General features: G+C 48.9%; 1 protein-coding gene across 3 annotated transcripts in view; it reads left to right on the forward strand.

The window, feature by feature from the left end:
* ubr3 (ubiquitin protein ligase E3 component n-recognin 3) overlaps window positions 1-20,080 on the forward strand; it is a 63,914-nt gene that overhangs the window by 11,663 nt on the left and 32,171 nt on the right. For all 3 annotated transcript variants that reach the window (XM_062534909.1, XM_062534908.1, XM_062534910.1), the window contains exons 10-24: window positions 2,265-2,398; window positions 2,809-2,895; window positions 3,099-3,164; window positions 3,966-4,055; window positions 4,344-4,472; window positions 4,999-5,051; window positions 5,326-5,459; window positions 6,027-6,112; window positions 6,805-6,946; window positions 8,391-8,487; window positions 10,274-10,415; window positions 10,711-10,812; window positions 11,354-11,524; window positions 14,285-14,877; window positions 16,184-16,272. In XM_062534909.1, coding sequence (XP_062390893.1) covers window positions 2,265-2,398; window positions 2,809-2,895; window positions 3,099-3,164; window positions 3,966-4,055; window positions 4,344-4,472; window positions 4,999-5,051; window positions 5,326-5,459; window positions 6,027-6,112; window positions 6,805-6,946; window positions 8,391-8,487; window positions 10,274-10,415; window positions 10,711-10,812; window positions 11,354-11,524; window positions 14,285-14,877; window positions 16,184-16,272 — 2,115 coding nt within the window. The remainder of the gene's footprint in view (window positions 1-2,264; window positions 2,399-2,808; window positions 2,896-3,098; window positions 3,165-3,965; window positions 4,056-4,343; window positions 4,473-4,998; window positions 5,052-5,325; window positions 5,460-6,026; window positions 6,113-6,804; window positions 6,947-8,390; window positions 8,488-10,273; window positions 10,416-10,710; window positions 10,813-11,353; window positions 11,525-14,284; window positions 14,878-16,183; window positions 16,273-20,080) is intronic.

Here is a 20,080-nt window from a genome sequence, read left to right on the forward strand (position 1 = left end):
GACAGACACACACACACACACACACACACACACACACACAGACACACACAGACACACACAGACACACACAGACACACACAGACACACACAGATACACACAGAGCGGCAAATCGAGAGCTTCGGGAGGATTCCTGTAGCCTGGCTCCCACTTCCTACGTACTTCCGTTCAGTTTTCATTTCACTTCTCTACATGGGTCTCTGGGTCTGCGGTATGTTTGCAAGTTTTCTCAAGACAAAAATATGCAGGTCCAATCAGCGAACAGAGGGAGTAGCTGAGAATGATGGCGTTGAGGTCGTGCGCTAGTTTGAGCATGTCGCGTCGAGACCAAACGTTAGCGATTGGTTATGGCAGATCTGAGTGGCTCTGGGCAGATCCAATAGTTTTAAACATCAACAGAGTATCTACATTCAAGGAAGTTCACGCTTGGCAATGGAAAGTGGCCAGACTCTCTGTTCATGATGAATGTACGAAAATATATTCGGACCAGGCTAGGATTCCTCACAGCACTGCAGCAACTAGCACCCACAAGCACTGTTCAGAAGTCAGAGCCGAGTCCATTTGTAATTTAGGGGAGCAAGTGAGTGAGCGGCCCTATCTCAATAGGCATGTGCCTGGTATGGCCAACTCACATGTAGGGCTGGGACGGTGACCGCACAACCACAAGCACCGTGGTCATGTGACCCCTATCACGGATCTGAGCTTGTCACCATCATCACTGCGAAAAATTGGAAATGAATAATTCCCTGTGAATCCTTGGCCTGCACGTGTGTTAACATAATGTACTTTGTCGGAATGTGTTATGTGAGGTATTATCTTATGGTTTTCTTAACAAAACTTTAAAACCTATCAAAATAATATTCACGTTCGTAGTTTCAGTGAGCAGAGAGTAGCCCCATTGGGCCACACTAGAGTGCGAGTTCACATTTGCCCAAGCAGAGACACAGGAGAGTGTGCCTTTACAGGGCTGGTCACGGTCGTGGTATCTTGCCTAGCTTGGGTAGCCTATGCTATGTGCAGCAATAAGCGTCCTTTGCAAGTTGGTAAATGGAATTGGTGAGTCTTCAACGCATACGGTAATATCTTTCTCCTGAAATGTATGGAGAAAAAAAACTGTGTGTGTGTGAGCAAACTCACAGTACATGTAGCAACAAATAAATCAGGTGTACCCTACTGGCCTTTTAAAAAACACTTACACACACAGACACAGCACACACTGTACAGCACAACTGAAAAGGTCTTCAGAGTCACAGTTTGCCGAATAGATGACAGAGGTCAAGGGTCATGCAGGAGTGAACCGCCACGCCATGGCACCCCACCTTTGTGGCCTAAGTGTGTCACCAGTCTACCCCCGGCCCTTAAAATAGCCGAGGGCTCCAAAGCCAAGTGACCCAGAAGTATCCCCTTTCACTGACGAGACCCTCAGACATGGCTGCTGTCCACTATGGTCTCATGAGGTCTGTCTGTACTCGGATGTGTAGTACTTTGTATTTTAATTCAGGGACATGTGCAAGTATTTGGTATGCAGATGTTTTAATCTGCTATTAGCAGAGGTGTGAAAGTCTTGCTTCAGAAAGTGAATAGAAAGTCCTACCATGTGTTGGTTCTACCTGTGCACTACTTACTGTAGCACATCTACCTGGCTGAGGAGTTGGGCCATTTTGAATCGGCTGCTTTACTGGAATAGAAAATGGAATAGAAAGAAAATTAACTTTTGCTCATTCTCTCAATATTTGAGCGGTCTGAGGCTCTTAAATATTGCACCAATCTGCGCCACATCTAGGCAGTATTTAGCCTTCTTAGAAGTTGCTTTCTGCCACTGCTGTGTGTCAGACCACACGGACATAAACACTGGACAGGACTCATTGTTTGCATGCTTGTAGTTTTATTGAAGACTTCATCTACAGTGAAGAATAGAGGACAGATGAACGTACGAGGATGAGATCATGCTGCTGTAGCAGTCTCACCAGAGAACTTCCTCTTTTACTGTTCACCCCCATGAAACTTCCAAGCTGTGTGAAAAATACAACCAAAAGTCTTGTTAGTAAGGGATAGTAAGTGACAAGCAGATGCTAATTTTGATCTCCCTCTTGTTTCTGTCGTGCTGAACTGACAGATAGGAGCTCTGAAGTGTTACTCTGGCTCTGCTCTCTGACTCCGCTGGATTGTTTCTCTGTCCCCCGTGTGTGTGTGTGTGTGTGTGTGTGTGTGTGTGTGTGTGTGTGTGTGTGTGTGTGTGTGTGTGTGTGTGGTTTACGTCCTGTAGGTATGAACCTGAACAAGCGGGAGCTGAATGAGCATGTGGAGTTTGAGTCGCAGACGTACTATGCAGCGTTTGCAGCCGAGCTGGAGGCCTGTGCCCAGCCCATGTGGGGTTTGCTCACACACTGCAAAGTCAAGGTGAGACCCAACTCTCCTCAGATCATATCCCAGCATGCACCTCTTCTCATAGCTCCCCAGATCATATCCCAGCATGCACCTCTTCTCATATCTCCTCAAGTCATTTCCCAGCATGCACCTCTTCTCATAGCTCCTCGAATCATATCCCAGCATTTTCTATCACTTTTCACGTTTACATTGTGTGCTTTTGCAATATGCAGATGCCTTTTTATGTTGATTTCTATGCAATTCGTCTTTTTTTCCTCTGGTGGTTTGGCTTCAACAATCTACAGTACTGCTCAGTCAGTTCACACTCATCTGCGTCTTTATGTCATTAACCACGTTGAGCTGCAGTACAGTAACGTAGACAGGTGTGGCTGCCTGTGTGTGTGTTCTGTGCACTTACCTGGGTTTTCTCCGTCGATCAACAGGAGACGCAGGAGTACACAAAGACAGTGGTGCGCTTCTGCCTGGAGGCCCTCCAAGTGTGGTTCGATAACATCGGCTTCGTGGACGAGGTACTGGGAAACGCTAATTAAATAATTACAATGAAAAGGGAAACATACAATAAGTGTGTTATTTAGGGACTGGTTGACAAGAATTCATGTCGAGTGATGTAGGTGTTGTCGAGGGAGACACTTAGACCCTCCTCACAGGGGGAGTGTTCTCACCCTAGAAGTTAGATGACTGCTGATTGGTGCATATCCTCTCCCTCTTTCAGCCTGCGCCCAATCAGGTGACGTTTCACTTACCTCTGCACCGATACTACGCCATGTTCCTCAGCAAGGTACGTGAGGCTCCTGAGCTGGTCCTGCACTGCCCATCATTACTTTTAAACCACTCTGTTTTTTTGTCCTGCTTAGTTTGTAATAGATGTGTGGAAATACATGAGAGGCATAAACTGCCCTTTGTCTGACATAGTTCTACAGATAAGATAATGTTCAAACATTGCAGTCGTGAGTGTGTGAGTGTGTGTGAGTGTGTGTGAGTGTGTGTGAGTGTGAGTGTGTGAAAGTGTGTGAGTGAGTGTGTGTGAGTGTGTGTGAGTGTGTGTGAGTGTGTGTGAGTGTGTGTGAGTGTGAGTGTGTGTGAGTGTGTGTGAGTGTGTGTGAGTGTGTGTGAGTGTGTGTGAGTGTGTGTGAGTGTGTGTGAGTGTGTGTGAGTGTGTGTGAGTGTGTGAGAGTGTGTGAGAGTGTGTGAGAGTGTGTGAGAGTGTGTGAGAGTGTGTGAGAGTGTGTGAGAGTGTGTGAGAGTGTGTGAGAGTGTGTGAGAGTGTGTGAGAGTGTGTGTGAGTGTGTGTGAGTGTGTGAGTGAGTGAGTGTACTGTCATTAGACATCCTTTCTCAAACCATCACTCTGTGAAGTGAAGGGAAATGTTCCCACACCACCGGTGTGGAGATGAGGGGTTGTACTGTAGCGTTGTGCTAACGCTGGCGTGACCCTCACACACTGGTGTGGAGATGAGGGGTTGTACTGTAGCGTTGTGCTAACGCTGGCGTGACCCTCACACACTGGTGTGGAGATGAGGGGTTGTACTGTAGCGTTGTGCTGATGCTGGCGTGACCCCTCTGCGCGTGTCTCTGCCCAGGCGGTGAAGTGCCAAGGCCTGGATCTGGACAGCCTGCTGCCTGACCAGGAGATGCTGATGAAGATCATGGTCCACCCTCTTCAGATCCAGGTAGCCATGCACAACACTCAGGGGAGATTGTCTGTCTGTGTTTTTTTTTCTTATGGAGTAAGGTTTGTCTGCACAATTTAAACCACAATATTATTACATTATGTGTGAATTAAAAAATGTTGTGGAACATACAACGGTGGGGAGATTGTCTGTGCTTTTTAAATTATTATTATTTTGTGTAGTATGGTTTGTGTGTACAATTTAAACCATAGCATAATTGTTGTGTAGTGGGGTGTTGGCGCTCTTTAAAACAGACCTGAACTATGATATGTGTGCGTCTACGTGCAGGTGAGCCTGTCGGAGATCCACAGCAACATGTGGGTGAGGAACGGCCTCCAGATCAAGGGTCAAGCCATGACCTACGTCCAGTCCCACTTCTGCAACTCCATGATTGACCCCGACATCTACCTGCTCCAGGTAAATGGAGATTATAGCTGGAGGCTGTTAGCCACAGCATGCTCTCACTGGGCTCTTACACTCTCCCACTGTTTTGTTATCACTATTGACGGACCAACTGACTGATATTTAACAGTCACACTTATTCAAAGTGACACACAGACTCTCAAAACCACGGTGAACCCGGGTGGATGACTTTTCAGTTACTGATGTTCCATCCATGTGTGTTTACACTAATGTGACCACTCCATCGCCATGACAACATTGTGACCACACACACACACACACACACACACACACACACACACACACACACACACACACCATATTCCACATATAGAACTTCGTGTGAGGGATATATAGACTTCTTCTTGTGAATAACTCAGTAAACAAAGGTAGATACTGTACACTGCAAAGCACAAATGAGCTGAAGTATGACCAGAGCAGCACATGTCCCACTGAAGCAGTTTCAATGATTTCACAAAGGAAATGCACCTTTAGTTCTGTATTGATTTATTTATTGATTTATTCATTCTTTCTTTCTCAGGTGTGTGCGTCTCGACTGGATCCTGATTACTTCATCTCTTCAGTTTTCGAGAGGTATGTCAAGTGCAGAGATGAAGATCTGGCAGATCTGTCTGAGCAAGTAGACATTCATATCTGACCCTCCTCCTTCCCCATTACTGACCTGAAGCACGTGTGTCTGTGCGTGTGTGTGTGTGTGTGTGTGTGTGTGTGTGTGTGTGTGTGTCGTCTGTGTCTGTGTCTGTGTCTGTGTCTGTGTGTGTGCGTGCGTGTGTGTGCGTGCGTGTGCGTGTGTGCGTGTGTGCGTGTGTGTGTGTGTGTGTGTGTGTGTGTGTGTGTGTGTGTGTAGATTTAAGGTGGTGGACTTGCTGACCATGGCCTCCCAGCATCAGAACTCGGCGCTGGACTCAGAGCAGGAGCGGCCCATGCTGGAGGGAGCGCTCACCTTCCTGGTCATCCTCTGCAGCCTGCGCATACACCTGGGTAGGACACACACACACACACACACACACACACACACCTAAGCATATGCCTCAGTAGGACGGGTGTGTACACACACACACACACATACACACACACACACACACCTAAGCATATGCCTCAGTAGGACGGGTGTGTACACACACACACACACACACACATACAGTACACACAACCCACAAGTAAGCATACTCCTCGGTAGGACAGGTGTGTACACACACTCACACACATGCAGACACTGGTGTGGGACATACCGGTACACACACCTGTACAGACACTTTTGAGAAGAGTAGACTTCCAACGCATACTCTAGTACATGCACTAATATAAGTCCACACCGCCAACAAATGAGCCTCATTTGAAATGAAGCCCTAAACCTGTCTCTCTTTGTCTCCCTTTCTTTGTTTCTCTCTCTTCTTCTTTTATTTCTTTCTTTTCTTTTGTTCTTTCTTTCTTTCTCTTTCTTTATCTAATTTCTTTCATTTTGTCTTTATTTCTCTCTCTCTCTCTCTCTCTCTCTCTTTCTGTCTCTGTCTCCTGGTCCCTCTCTTTCTCCTCCTCCTCTATCAGGCATGGCGGACGATGAGATCCTGCGTGCGGAGATGGTGTCCCAGCTGTGTATGAATGACCGCACCCACAGCTCCCTGCTGGACCTCGTATCCTGCTGACCTCAGCTCAGTGCAGCGCCACCGCGCCCTCGGGAGACTGGGGGCAAGGGGCTCACTTTAGACCTCTCTCAGTCAACAGCTGTGGAGTGTGTGTGTGACCCTGTGTGTGTGAGACCCTGTGTGTGTGACCCTGTGTGTGTGACCCTGTGTGTGTGACCCTGTGTGTGTGACCCTGTGTGTGTGACCCTGTGTGTGTGTCTGTGTGTGTGTGTCCCTGTGTGTGTGTCCCTGTGTGTGTATCCGTGTGTGTGTGTCCGTGTGTGTGTCTGTGTGTGTGTGTGTGTGTGTCTGTGTGTGTGTCTGTGTGTGTGTGTGTGTCCCTGTGTGTGTGTCCCTGTGTGTCCGTGTGTTAGTGTGTGTGTGTTCAAGCGGCACACTCATATATAGTTTATATATGTGTTTATTTCTGTATGTGTGGGTGTGTATGTGGATACTCCGTGCGTGTGTGTGCAAGTGGTAACCTTTGAATTGTGTGTGTGTGTGTGTGGATTCTGTGTGGATTCTGTGTGGATTCTGTGTGGATTCTGTGTGGATTCTGTGTGGATTTTGTGTGGATACTGTGTGGATACTGTGTGGTGTATGTGTGTCTGGATACTGTGTGGTGTGTGTGTGTGTGTGTGTGTGTGTGTGTGGATACTCTCTCTGTGTGTGTGTGTTTTCCTTGACTGCCTCCACCACAGATCCCTGAGAACCCGAACCCAAAGAGTGGCATCGTCCCGGGCAGCTGCAGCTTTGAGGACATGCTGTCTGCAGTGGCCGACTTCAAGGCCCCTGTGTTTGAGCCCGGAGGCTCCATGCAGCAGGGCATGTACACACCCAAAGGTACGCACACGTGTGTGTGTGTGTGTGTGTGTGTGTGTGTTGGGGCGAGAGATAGAGACTATCAGACGTGTGTGTGTGAAAGGGAGCGAGAGAAAGACTATCAGGCTTACAGTTTGTGTGCGTGTGTGCAGTTGAAAGAGAATGAGAGATCGCTTTGTGTGTGTGAGAGAGAGAGATTGAGAAATTCACTTGCCTAAAAGAACAGTGGTATACAGACCAAAATGTGTATGTCTTTGCATGTAAGGGCCTGATGTTGCGCAACATTTCCACAAGCCCCTCACTCTAAAGTGTGTGTGTGTGTGTACAGTATGTGTACGTGCACGAGCATGCGTGTTGTGTGTTGTATTGTTCTGTGATGTCATTTTGAAGTGTACACAGTGCCCAAACCCCAAGCACTCTGCTGACCCAGCTAACAGTTGTGCATTGAAACTCAAAGCATAGTCCGCCACAAGCAGTCTTCGGAGCTGTGTGTGTGTGCACTTCAGTTGTCCTGTTTTTAGCAGGGTTTCGTGTAGGTTTTGTTTTGTTTTGTTTTATGGCTTTAAGGAGCTGGGAGGTCGGTGTGTACCGCACTCTTGGTTCTCTGCCAAGCACGCAGGCCTACTTGAGTGTGTCAGGTTCCTCGTATGCTTATATACAACACACGATTCTGGATGTATCAGCATGCTATATGCTAATAGATCAGAGATGTCAGACTAATGTTTCAGTGCTAGTATGCTGGTTTCTGGAAATGTCAGTTTGTAAGCATACTTGTGCTAGTATACTAGTTTCCAGAAATGTCAGGTTGTGCCGGTAAGTATACTTGTGCTAGTATGCTAGTTTCTGGAAATGTCAGTTTGTAAGCATACTTGTGCTAGTATGTTAGTTTCTGGAAATGTCAGTTTATAAGTATACTTGTGCTAGTATGCTAGTTTCTGGAAATGTCAGTTTATGCTAGTATTGTAAGCATACATATGTCAGTTGGTTAGGGTTTGGGAAGGTGCTGTAGAGGTCCACTCCTCTGCTGCTCTTGGGCTGCGGTGTACGGTCTTCCTGTGTGGTCGCATCATCCTTCCACTATGCTTCACAGTACTGAGAGGATGGTGCTGTTTCTGTCTTCAACCACTTGGGGGCAGCATTGCACCTCTTTTTTGGATGTCACCACAACTCTCATGCCTCTGTTGAAGAGAGTGGAGATGGTGTTTTAACTCTGCCAATTCTGTATGTCTTGAAATATGTGTATACTGTCCATAGCTATCAACAATTTGTGTGTGTGTGTGTGTGTGTGTGTGTGTGTGTGTGTGTGTGTGTGTGTGTGTGTGTGTGTGTGTGTGTGTGTGTGTGTGTGTGTGTGTGTGTGTGTGTGTGTGTGTGTGTGTGTGTGTGTGTGTGTGTGTGTGTGTGTGTGTGTGTGTGTGTGTGTGTGTGCGCACGGTCACTTATTGTGTGTGTGTGTCCTCTGCAGCCAAGGTGTGGGAGAAGGAGTTTGACCCCATCATGGTGATCCTCAGGACAGTCTACAGGAGGGACGTGCAGTCAGCCATGGACAGATATGCTGCATTGTGAGTGCACTCCGTGTGGTTTGGTGTGTATATGTGTGTGTGTGTGCGTCTGTGTGTGTGTGCCTGCGTCTGTGTCTGTATGAAATAGAGAGAGAACAAGTGAGAGTGTGTCTTTGCATTGTTTTGATGTGAACGTATTCATTGATATGCATATTGTGTGTATGTATGTACTTGACATACCTCTCACAAACTTCTATGACACACAAAGTGTGTCAGTGAGTCAGATAATATCTGTGAAGCGTCTTAAAATCACAGACAACAAACTCTCGTTTAGCCAACCTCTGTCCAGATTCAAGTTACCCTACAGATTCTGCTGTACTGTAGCCTTTTCTAGTGTGCACCGCAGATTCAAATGTGGTGTCCAGTCTATATCTCATTGTGAATCATAGCTGCAATGAGTTTTTTTTACTTCTGAGTTTGTTTGTGTTACCCACAGTTGTTTGTGTGGCTGTGTTTGTCATGAACACATGGACACACTCACAAAGTGTATCTAAGTGGAGTGTATGTCGGAGCGTGCGTGTGCGTGCTTGTGTGTTTGCGTGCTTGTGTGTGTGCATGCTTGTGTGTGTGCGTGTGCGTGCGTGTGTGTGTGTGTGTGTGTGTGCTTGTGTGTGCTTGTGTGTGCTTGTGTGTGCTTGTGTGTGTGCGTGTGTGTGCGTGTGTGTGCGTGTGTGTGTGTGTGTGTGTGTGTCAGCACTGGTCAGTGTTGAGGCTTGAGTTCAGGGAGAGGTCCAAGTATGGAGGCCCCAAAGGGACATACACACTCCTGATGGGCTATTAGTCCACTGTCACCGCTGATCAATACATCACGCCTCATTCTAGCACTCCACCAGACACGAGAGGAGGTGTGTGTGTGTGTGTGTGTGTGTGTGTGTGTGTGTGTGTGTGTGTGTGTGTGTGTGTGTGTGTGTGTGTGTGTGTGTGTGTGTGTGTGTGTGTGTGTGTGTGTGTGTGTGTGTGTGTGTGTGTGTGTGTGTGTGTGTGTGTGTGTGTGTGTGTGTGTGTGTGTGTGTGTGTGTGTGTGTGTGTGAAATTAATGCAAAGGGCCCAAGAAAAAAAACAAAGCAAACAAAAATTATGACCTTAAGGTCATTGCAAATCACTGTTTTTTTGTTTTGTTTTGTTTCTATGTGCACATACATCTACTCGTGTGTGTGTGTGTTTGTATGAGCGTTTTGTGTTCTGTGTGTGTGGGTGGGTGGGTGGGTGGGTGGTTGCATATGTGTGTGTGTGTGTGTGCGCGTGTGTGTGTGAATTCCTTGGGCACTCCTTGGTTGATGGATTGCCTTGTCAGGCACACAATAGACCCGTCGTGGTCGTGGTCGTCCTGTAGCCATGAACAGAGTGGCATGGAGGCGTTGGGCCCCATCTCCACCTCACTCAGCCCCACGCCACAGCGGCACGGCTGCCTGTGCTACCAGGGGGCTCCAGGCGGTGGCGCTGCTGAGCCTTTGCCGTAATGATTATCCCGATACCACGGCTGCTTGCTGTTCTCCTGCTGCACTCTAGATGGCAGCAGAGACCTAGATCTGAGCTGGGCGTGTGTGTGTGTGTGTGTGTGCACTTATCTATGACCGCTGTTGTGATGTTTTGGTTAAGCTACTCCTGTTGCATGTTTGTGAGCAGTTGTCTCATTTTTGTATTTGTGTGTGCATGTTGAGATTCTGTGTTTTATCAGTGTGTATGCGCATATATTTGATGTGTGTGTGTGTGTATGCGTTTGTCCTCAAACGGAGGTCTCTGCCCTACACTGACCCCTTCCCTGTGCTTTCCCTTTGTCCTCCAGTTTGAAGCAATCGGCATCAATCTCAGGCAATCCGTGGCCACCTTACAAAGAGAGGACCCCTCTGCACTCGTGCTACAGGGGCCTGGTCCGCCTGCTGCACTGCAAGACCCTCCACATCGTCATCTTCACGCTGCTCTACAAGGTGCACAGCCGGCACCCTACCCGCTTATTTAACCACAAGACACATATGAGACAGCATACGCCCATCTCAAAACAACACTGGATAAATCTGTGTGTGTGTGTGTGTGTGTGTGTGTGTGTGTGTGTGTGTGTGTGTGTGTGTGTGTGTGTGTGTGTGTGTGTGTGTGTGTGTGTGTGTGTGTGTGTGTGTGTGTGTGTGTGTGTGTGTGTGTGTGTGTGTGTGTGTGTGTGTGTGTGTGTGTGTGTGTGTGTGTGTGTGTGTGTGTGTGTGTGTGTGTGTTTGTCTCTGTCTCTAGATCTGGATGGACCATCCCAACATGTCGGAGCATGTGCTGTGCATGGTGCTGTACCTCATAGAGCTGGGGCTGGACAACCAGGTTCAGGACGAGGAGGACGAGGTACGACTGGACCCCCAACTCACACAATTCACACCTGGACCCCCCATGTTCTCATAGGCAACAACTCACTACTGGACCCCCATGTTCTCATAGGCCCAATTCACACCTGGACCCACATGTTCTCATAGGCCCAATTCACTACTGGACCCCTCATGTTCTCATAGGCAACAATTCACTACTGGACCCCCATGTTCTCATAGGCCCAATTCACACCATTCACTACTGAACCCCCATGTTCTCATAGGCAACAACTCACTACTGTACCCCCATGTCCTCATAGGCCCCAAGTCACACCAATCTAACTGGACAAAGTCTTCAGGGATTCTGATTTGATAATTTTTTTTCCATCAATATCATTAAAAAATGACTGACTATCTATCACCCTCTCTCCCTCTCTCTCTCTCTGTCCCTCTCTTTTACTCTCTCTCACTCTCCCTCTCTCTCTCTCACTCTCCCTCTCTCTCTCTCTGTCCCTCTCTTTCACTCACTCTCACTCTCACTCTCTCTCTCTCTCTCTCTCTCTCTCTCTCTCTCTGGTTAGGAGCCGTGTATAGAGGAGCGTTGCCATGACAGCTGGTTCCCGGGCACCAGCCTCCTGTCCAACCTGCACCACATCATCAACTACGTGCGCGTGCGCGTACCTGAGGACGCACCTGAGGTCAAGAGGGAGACACCGCCCAGCACCAGCGCCGAGAGCAGCCCGCCTAGCCAGGTGAACAGAACACACACACACACACACACACACACACACACACACACACACACACACACAGCACCAGCGCCGAGAGCAGCCCGCCTAGCCAGGTGAACAGAACACACACACACACACACACACACACACACACACACACACACACAGCACCAGCGCCGAGAGCAGCCCGCCTAGCCAGGTGAACAGAACACACACACACACACACACACACACACACACACACAGACACACACACAGCACCAGCGCCGAGAGCAGCCCGCCTAGCCAGGTAAGGCTGAGGCACACACACACACACACACACACACACACACACACACACACACAGCACCAGCGGCGAGAGCAGCCCGTCTAGAGCCATAGAAAAACTCTTGTTGCCAAATAATCGTTCAGAAACAATCATTACACTGACCTTCATACGTGGACGCCTACCAAACAAACCAGCCCACACAAATGTATATATGTATGCAAACCCACATACCATGCATACATATATACACACATATATACACACTGACACACATGCATGCAAAGTGAACACACACTCACACATACTCACATACATACAAACAAACACACGCTTGTACAAATACAAACACAAGACTGAGGCACCCAAGGTATACAAGACTCGGGCACATTTGGACACCACGCAGATATATGTGCACACAGGTAAACAACAGAAGTGCACCCACAGATTGTCCTCGAGTTCCCTTGAGAGCAAGGGCGTTATTGGTTACTTCAGCGACTGAGTATTTGTAGCCCAAATGAGCTGTGTTGCTGTGGTTGGCTCCTGTCAATGCTTCTCTTAATGCCCAAAGTGTTACCTTTCACAGCCACGCCGACAACTCTCAGGGAATTGGAGAGAGGTTAGCTGCGTGTGTGTGTGTGTGTGCACAGTATGTGTTTGTGCGCACGTGTGTGTGCGCGTGCGCTTGTTTGTGTGTATGCACTTTGGGTCTCCTGCGTGGTTTTCTGGGTTTCCGTATGATCAGAGTTGTTATTAACTGTCTGTATCCTACAGCGCAGGTAGCTTCTGCCTGTAGGATGTCCTGCTTTGTCGGTCTGGATTGGAGACGCTTGGGTTGGAAATGTGTATGCATGCACTCTGTGTGTGTGTTTGTGTGTGTGTGTGTGTGTGTGTGTGTGTGTGTGTCAGTCAGTCGGAGAGAGAGAGAGCAGGGTGGAGTGTGTGTGTGTGCTGCTGCTACTGATTGATATGTCAATATGAGAATGGCTGCCTGCGTGGGTTTGCATTGGAGTGTGCAGTGTGTTCTGACAGCCTGTGTCCTGGGAATGCTGAAACTAATGAGGTCTTGAACGCGCAGTGTGTGAGTGTGTGATGTGAGTGTGTATGTGTGTGTCTGTGTATCTGTGTGTGTGTGTGTCTGTGTATCTGTATGTGTGTGTGTGTGTGTGTGTGTGTGTGTGTGTGTGTGTGTGTGTGTGTGTGTCACATATGACATGACACTGTGTGTGTGTGTGTGTGTGTGTGTGTCACATATGATGTGACCCTGTGTGTGTGTGTGTGTGTGTGTGTGTGTGTGTGTGTGTGTGTGTGTGCCTGTGCCTGTAAGTCGATGATGAGCGGTTCGTCCTCTGTTTACACCCTTTCCGTCTCGCCTCGTGACGGACGCCGGCGGCTCTCAGCCGGGCCGGACGCGGCTCCACTCCGGGCCCCCGCCGCCGTGATGGATGTTTATTTAACAGGTCTGCCAGAGCTGAGCTCCAGGCATCCCTCATCCGCTCCCCCCTCCTCCCCCAGACAGGAGGCCCGCGGCCGGGCCGCCACGGCTACTGATGAGCCTCTGAAGGCCTGGGTGTCCCTAATGGGTTTTTAAGTGGCTGCGTTTGATGGAGCCGTTTTGACTGGCCGAGTTATTGCCTCCTGCTGCAGACACACACACGCAGTGACGGAGGACACACAGACAGGAAGTGATTTATGTTTGTGTGTGTGTGTGTGTGTGTGTGTGTGTGAGTGTTATTGAACGTCAGTGTGCCTATCCACTCCAAGTGTGGTGGCTGTCTGCTCATGTTTCTTGTCACAGGCATTTATTGCTCGGATATGTTGAATGCTGTGTGTATGTGTGGGCGTGTGTCTGTGTCTGTCTTTATTTGCGTGTTTATGTGTGTTTATAAACATGCATGTGTTTGTGTACATGCTTCTTTGGAATCAGTTTGTCAGTACACTTCCTCTGTGCGTATATGTGTGACTGTAAAGGTGTGTGTGTGTGTCTGTGTGTGTGTGTGTGTGTGTGTGTGTATGTGTGACTGTACTATCGTATGTGTGAGTGTGTGTGTGTGTGTATGTGTGACTGTACTATCGTATGTGTGAGTGTGTGTGTCTGTGTGTGTGTGTGTGTGTATATGTGTGACTGTAATTGTGTGTGTGTGCGTGTGTGCGTGTGTGCGTGTGTGCGTGTGTGCGTGTGTGCGTGTGTGCGTGTGTGCGTGTGTGCGTGTGTGAGTGTGTGAGTGTGTGAGTGTGTGAGTGTGTGCGTGTGTGCGTGTGTGCGTGTGTGCGTGTGTGCGTGTGTGCGTGTGTGCGTGTGTGCGTGTGTGAGTGTGTGAGTGTGTGCGTGTGTGCGTGTGTGCGTGTGTGCGTGTGTGCGTGTGTGCGTGTGTGCGTGTGTGCGTGTGTGTGTGCGTGTGTGAGTGTGTGACTAATTGTGTGTGTATGTGTGTATATGTGTGACTGTAATGGTGTGTGTGTATGTGTGTATATGTGTGACTGTAACTGTGTGTGTGTGTGTGTCCGTCCCTCAGAACCTGCGTGAGGCCCAGCTCTTCAGCCTGGTGGCGGAGCGGCGGCGCACGTTCCAGGAGATCATCAACCGCAGCAACCGCGAGGCCAGCCTGGCCGCCGCCTCCGCCGCCACACGGCCCAAGAGCTCGTCCTCCGCCCGCTGGCTCCCGCCGGGCACCTCGCACGCCCAGGCCGCCGCCGCCGCCGCCGCCACCGCCGCCACCGCCGCCCCGCAGCTGGTCACCGAGATCCTGGAGGTGCGCGAGAGCATGCTGTCCCTGCTGGTCAAGCTCCACGGGAAGCTGTCGGCGCGTGGGGCCGCCCCGCTCTCCGCCGCCCAGCTGGAGGAGGTTGGCGAGGGGGGTGCGGGCGCAGGTGGCGCGGATGGCGCGGGGGGTGCGGGTGGAGCGGGCGTGGCGGGCAGCGACCCGGCCGCGTTTGCGGTGGGCCACGGCGACGGGCTGACGGCCATCCAGCGCATCCTGGGCAAGGCGTCGGCGCGCAGCCGGCTGAGTCGCCGCTGCATCCAGGAGGCGTGCGGGCGCCAGTGCCCCCCCGTGCCCCCCAAGAAGAACAGCCCCGCCGACAAGAAGAGCATGGACAAGGAGGAGAGGTGGGTGCAGGGAGGGAGGGAGGGATGGAGGGATGGATGGGGGGGTGGGAAGAGGGAGAGAAAGAGAGAGGGATGGAGAGAGAGCAAGGAGGAGAGGTGGGTGGAGGGAGGAATGGGGGGATTAGAAGAGTGAGAGAAAGAGAGGGGGTTGAAGAGAGAAGCAGAGAGAGAGCAAGATTGGGGGATTGGAAGAGTGAGAGAAAGAGAGAGCAAGAAGAGCATGTACAAGGATGAGAGGTGGATGGAGGGATGGGGGGATGGGAAGAGTGAGAGAAAGAGAGGGGGATGGAGGGAGTAGTAGAGAGAGAGAGCAAGAAGAGCATGGACAAGGAGGAGAGGTGGGTGGAGGGATGGGATGACTGGAAGAGTGAGAGAAGAGGACACACAGAAGAGGACACTGGAAGAGGGAGGGATGGGGGGATGGGAAGAGTGAGAGAAAGAGAGAGGGATGGAGAGAGAGCAAGGTGGAGAGGTGGGTGGAGGGATGGGGGGATTAGAAGAGTGAGAGAACGAGAGAGGGATGGAGAGAGTAGCAGAGAGAGAGCAAGAAGAGCATGGAGAAGGAGGAGAGGTGGGTGGAGGGATGGGGGGATGGGAAGAGTGAGAGAACGAGAGAGGAATGGAGAGAGTAGGAGAGAGAGAGCAAGAAGAGCATGGAGAGGTGGGTGGAGGGATGGGGGGATGCGAAGAGTGAGAGAAAGAGAGAGGGATGGAGAGAGTAGGAGAGAGAGAGCAAGAAGAGCATGGAGAGGTGGGTGGAGGGATGGGGGGATGCGAAGAGTGAGAGAAAGAGAGAGGGATGGAGAGAGTAGGAGAGAGAGAGCAAGAAGAGCATGGAGAGGTGGGTGGAGGGATGGGGGGATGCGAAGAGTGAGAGAAAGAGAGAGGGATGGAGAGAGTAGCAGAGAGAGAGCAAGAAGAGCATGGACAAGGAGGAGAGGTGGGTGGAGGGAGGGATGGGGGGATTGGAAGAGTGAGAGAAAGAGGGATGGAGAGAGAGAAGAGCATGGACAAGGAGGAGATGTGGGTGGAGAGATGGAGGGATGGGAAGAGTGAGAGAAAGAGAGGGGGATGGAGAGAGTAGCAGAGAGAGAGAGCAAGAAGAGCATGGACAAGGAGGAGAAGTGGGTGGAGGGATGGGATGACTGGAAGAGTGAGAGAAAGAGAGAGGGATGGAGAGAGTAGCAGAGAGAGAGCAATTTGTGGAGTGTGTCTGCAGTTTGCACACACACACACACACACACACACACACACACACACACTCTGGGCAGTCTAGCTGAGACGTGGTCGGTGTGTTTCCCCCCAGGCGCCAGAGGGCTCGTGAGCGACAGCAGAAGCTGCTGGCAGAGTTCGCCTCCAGGCAGAAGAGCTTCATGGAGACGGCCATGGACGTGGGTAAGGACACACACACACACTCACACACACACACACACACACACACACACACACACACACACACACACACACACACACACACACACACACACACACACACATATAATGTTCATATTTAAGTTGACTTACACACACCTAGTCTGACAGTGTGTCAGAGAGACAGATGGAGACAGACGCACACACACACACAGACACACACAGACACACACACACTCTCCTCATATCTTCACATATCTCCTCCCCATCATTGCTTCTACTTTTTTCACACTGACATACACACACACACACACACACACATACACACACACACACACACACACACACACACACACACATTAACTTCAGCATTACTGTAGTTATCTCTTTGATCACACCCGCACACATGAGGTCAGTGTGATGTTTTGACACGTTGAGGAGTGAGTGTGGCCTTTGAAGTGTGTTCAACCCAGTGGATCAGCAACAGTACCAGTCTGTCTGTTTTGCACTGCGTGAATCCTGATGTCATTGATATGTCGACTTTGCATCTTGATAGGGGCCATATCAGTGTTGAATTTGTAATTGGCTGATCTAAATAACTTTGAATCTCATTTGAAATGCCAGAAACAACATAAATGGTCTGTCTGTCTGTCTGTCTGTCTGATAGGTTTGTTTGTTTGTGTGGAGAGAGAGAGAGAGCGAATTTGTTTTGTCCTTGTAGCTTGGGGCAAAAACGTTGCATTTCCATAAATAAGTGTAGTTTTTTGTTACAAGGTGACACATATATAAGCTTACCATTTCCCACAAGGCTTCAATGGACCCTTGAAAGAGTAGGTGTGTGTTTGAGAGAACTGAGAAATAGTGTGTGTAGGTGTGTGAGCAGATTGGTGAGACTGATTGGTGAGAGAGGCTTACCTCTAAGGGGCCTTGTGTTGCATACAGAGTGTGTGTGTGTGTGTGTGTGTGTGTGTGTGTGTGTGTGCCATTGAGCTGAGTACGTTCTGTACCTACATGATGATGCGCACATTACAGAGAAAGTGTGTGTATGTGTTTATTTATTTATGTGTGTTTATTTGTGTTTGTGTATCTATATCGTTTCAACAGTGAGTGTATATGTGCTCTCTGTTGCACCACTGTAGTCTGAGGGCCTCTGTGACATGGAGTTCTCATTGGGGACCTATGGCCCCGCATCACTGAGCAACAAGGCACGGAGCACATGCTGAATGCTAACTCGCTAAGACGCTAATAGTCGTGCTGGAACATAAGCTGAATGATAAGCCGCACTATATTGCATTACATTTGGCTGACGCTTTTTAACCAAAGCGACTTACAACATGGAGAACTTTTTTGAGCTTTTTAACGCAATTCTAACAACAATTCTAGGGAAATGTTAAAAGATAGAGTGCAGTAAGAGTGAAGAGTTAGACTGAATATTTAGCGAGATATTATTAGAAAAAGTAGAGTGCAGTAGGAAGGAGTAGGAAGCACTCATGCTAATAGTAGTAGCATTCTAATAGCCACGCTGGAACACAAGCTGGATGCAAACACGCCATCACCCTTACAGCGAGATACTCTACTCCCTATGAGTACCCTACTGTGGGGTTAAGAGCGCTCCTTACCATATGGGAATCCAGAGCTACACATCCCACAGCTTTCTCAGTGCTAACGCTGGGGTGGAAATGGCTTGCTCGATGGTTTAAATGGTGTTTACGCTATGGCAGTTCAGCTGATGAGAAGTCAAATGGGCTTACTGATGCCCTCGGCGTTGCGATCTTCCTGCATCAGTCGTTTGCGGATCACGTCGCTGCAAAGACGGCCCTGTGCATGGCATGCGTCTCTCTATCTCGCAGGTCCTTATGTATTCCGGACATTAAGAACAATGATGTGTCCTCAAGATTGTTCTCTTGTTAAGAGACAGCGATGGCAACGTGGGCTATCTGTGGAATTTCTAATGGGATTGTGTGTTCTGCCTCACTTTTATTTGAACGCTGCGATAAAGAGCATTATTGTGGCTCGAAACACGCAGGAGAATATCTGGATTTGAAATATTGCCGCTTGCGCTGCTTCTGCCACAGATGTCCTTGCTGACATTGAGGGGCCGTCTTTGTGTGTGTGTGTGTGTGTGTGTGTGTGTGTGTGTGTGTGTGTAAGAGCATTTTATGGATTAGGCATTCTGTGCGTTCGAGCTTATCAGCACGAAAAAAAAAAACGTTCCAGAAAGTAGTCACACACAGGTCTTCCCCTTCAACCCCCCCCCCCCCCCCCCACACACACACACACACACCTCCAGATCGAATCAAAGGTCAGTGAGGAGACTTCAATATATACATTAACATTTATTTATTTAATTGTTTGTTTGTTTTCTTCCCTTTTTGTACGAGGTAAAAATCGGTCATGCAGTGAGCGCATCTGTGCAAACAGTCGTTTCTCTGCTCTGATGCTCACAAGGGAACTGCTCCCAGTGGGCCGATGAAAAGATGGGTTCAGGAGAGGAAGACAATGTGTGACCCCTCTGTTCGTTTTGCCGCGGATAATAGCATGCTAATCCTTCTCATTTGCTGCAGTTTTCAGACTCTATTTTTTTTATCTTCTCCAAGTTCTCCTCGGAAAAAAAAAGGTTCACCTTCAAATGGGTCTGCTTTTAGTAATAGATCACAAAGGTCTTGCTTATTGTGTTCATGCACTGTGTGTGTGTGTGTGTGTGTGTGTGTGTGTGCTGACAATTCACCATCCTTAAACCTTATAGACTCACACACACACACACACACACACACACACACACACAGCCTCCTATCGACCTCATTGATCCCCGTAAATGAGTCTTAATGAAGAGAATCTCCTGAGCTGATGATGGGATTACAGGACCACCGTGGTGTCATGACGGGTGGCATAGCAGCACCTTCACATCAAGGGGAAAATGTCAAGCCAATGACAGTCGTTTCCATTTTTAGTGCTGCTATATTCGAGTCCATTAACCCCGAATGGTGCATTTGTCATCATTAGTTCACGGTGAAACAAAGCTCTCAGTGACAGCTGAAATTTTCTTATTTTTTGGATCAGTTAAACCAGCTAACTAAATGCTGTTAGGGATGTTTTTGGCGTTATGGTGGTATGAAGTGTGTGAATGGTTAGAAATGTAAATGTGTGTGTGTGTGTGTGTGTGTGTGTGTTGTACAGATTGTGTGAGTGTGTTTGTCAGAGTTATTGTTATCTTCAAATTCTTATTTTTGTTCCTTCTTCAGTTTGGTGTCTGATTCCAGTTAAAGATTGTGTGTGTTCTTGTGTACCTGTTTTGTAGTGTGTGTGTGTGTGTGTGTGTGTGTACCTGTGTGTACCTGTGTGTAATGTATGTCTTAGATTAGAGGCTCTGCTGCCACAATGTCAATGCATATACATTAACACATTACTCTTGTATATTCCTTACACTGCAACACATTGCCTGGAGCAATAGTTATAACACCTCCCAACCCTCAACACACACACACACACACACACACACACACACACACACACACACACACACACACACACACACACACACACACACACACACACACACACACACACACACACACACACACACACACACACACACACACACACACACCCAGAGATCAGGGGCAGCCTTAACCCATAGATCAATCTGCCTTGTGTGTTGACATTTCTGGCCAATATTTACCGCTCAAATTGAACACACTCTTTAACATTTAGAACTCATTTCAGCAAAGGTAATTAATCTTCAAGCTGCATGCCACTCAGCCCGAATGGAGCGAGCTAGAAGGGTGGTGTGTGCGTGCGCTCGTGCGTGCGTGCGTGTGTTTGTGAGTTTGTG

This window comes from Sardina pilchardus, chromosome 4, assembly GCF_963854185.1.
Source record: "Sardina pilchardus chromosome 4, fSarPil1.1, whole genome shotgun sequence".
Lineage (NCBI taxonomy): Eukaryota > Metazoa > Chordata > Actinopteri > Clupeiformes > Clupeidae > Sardina > Sardina pilchardus.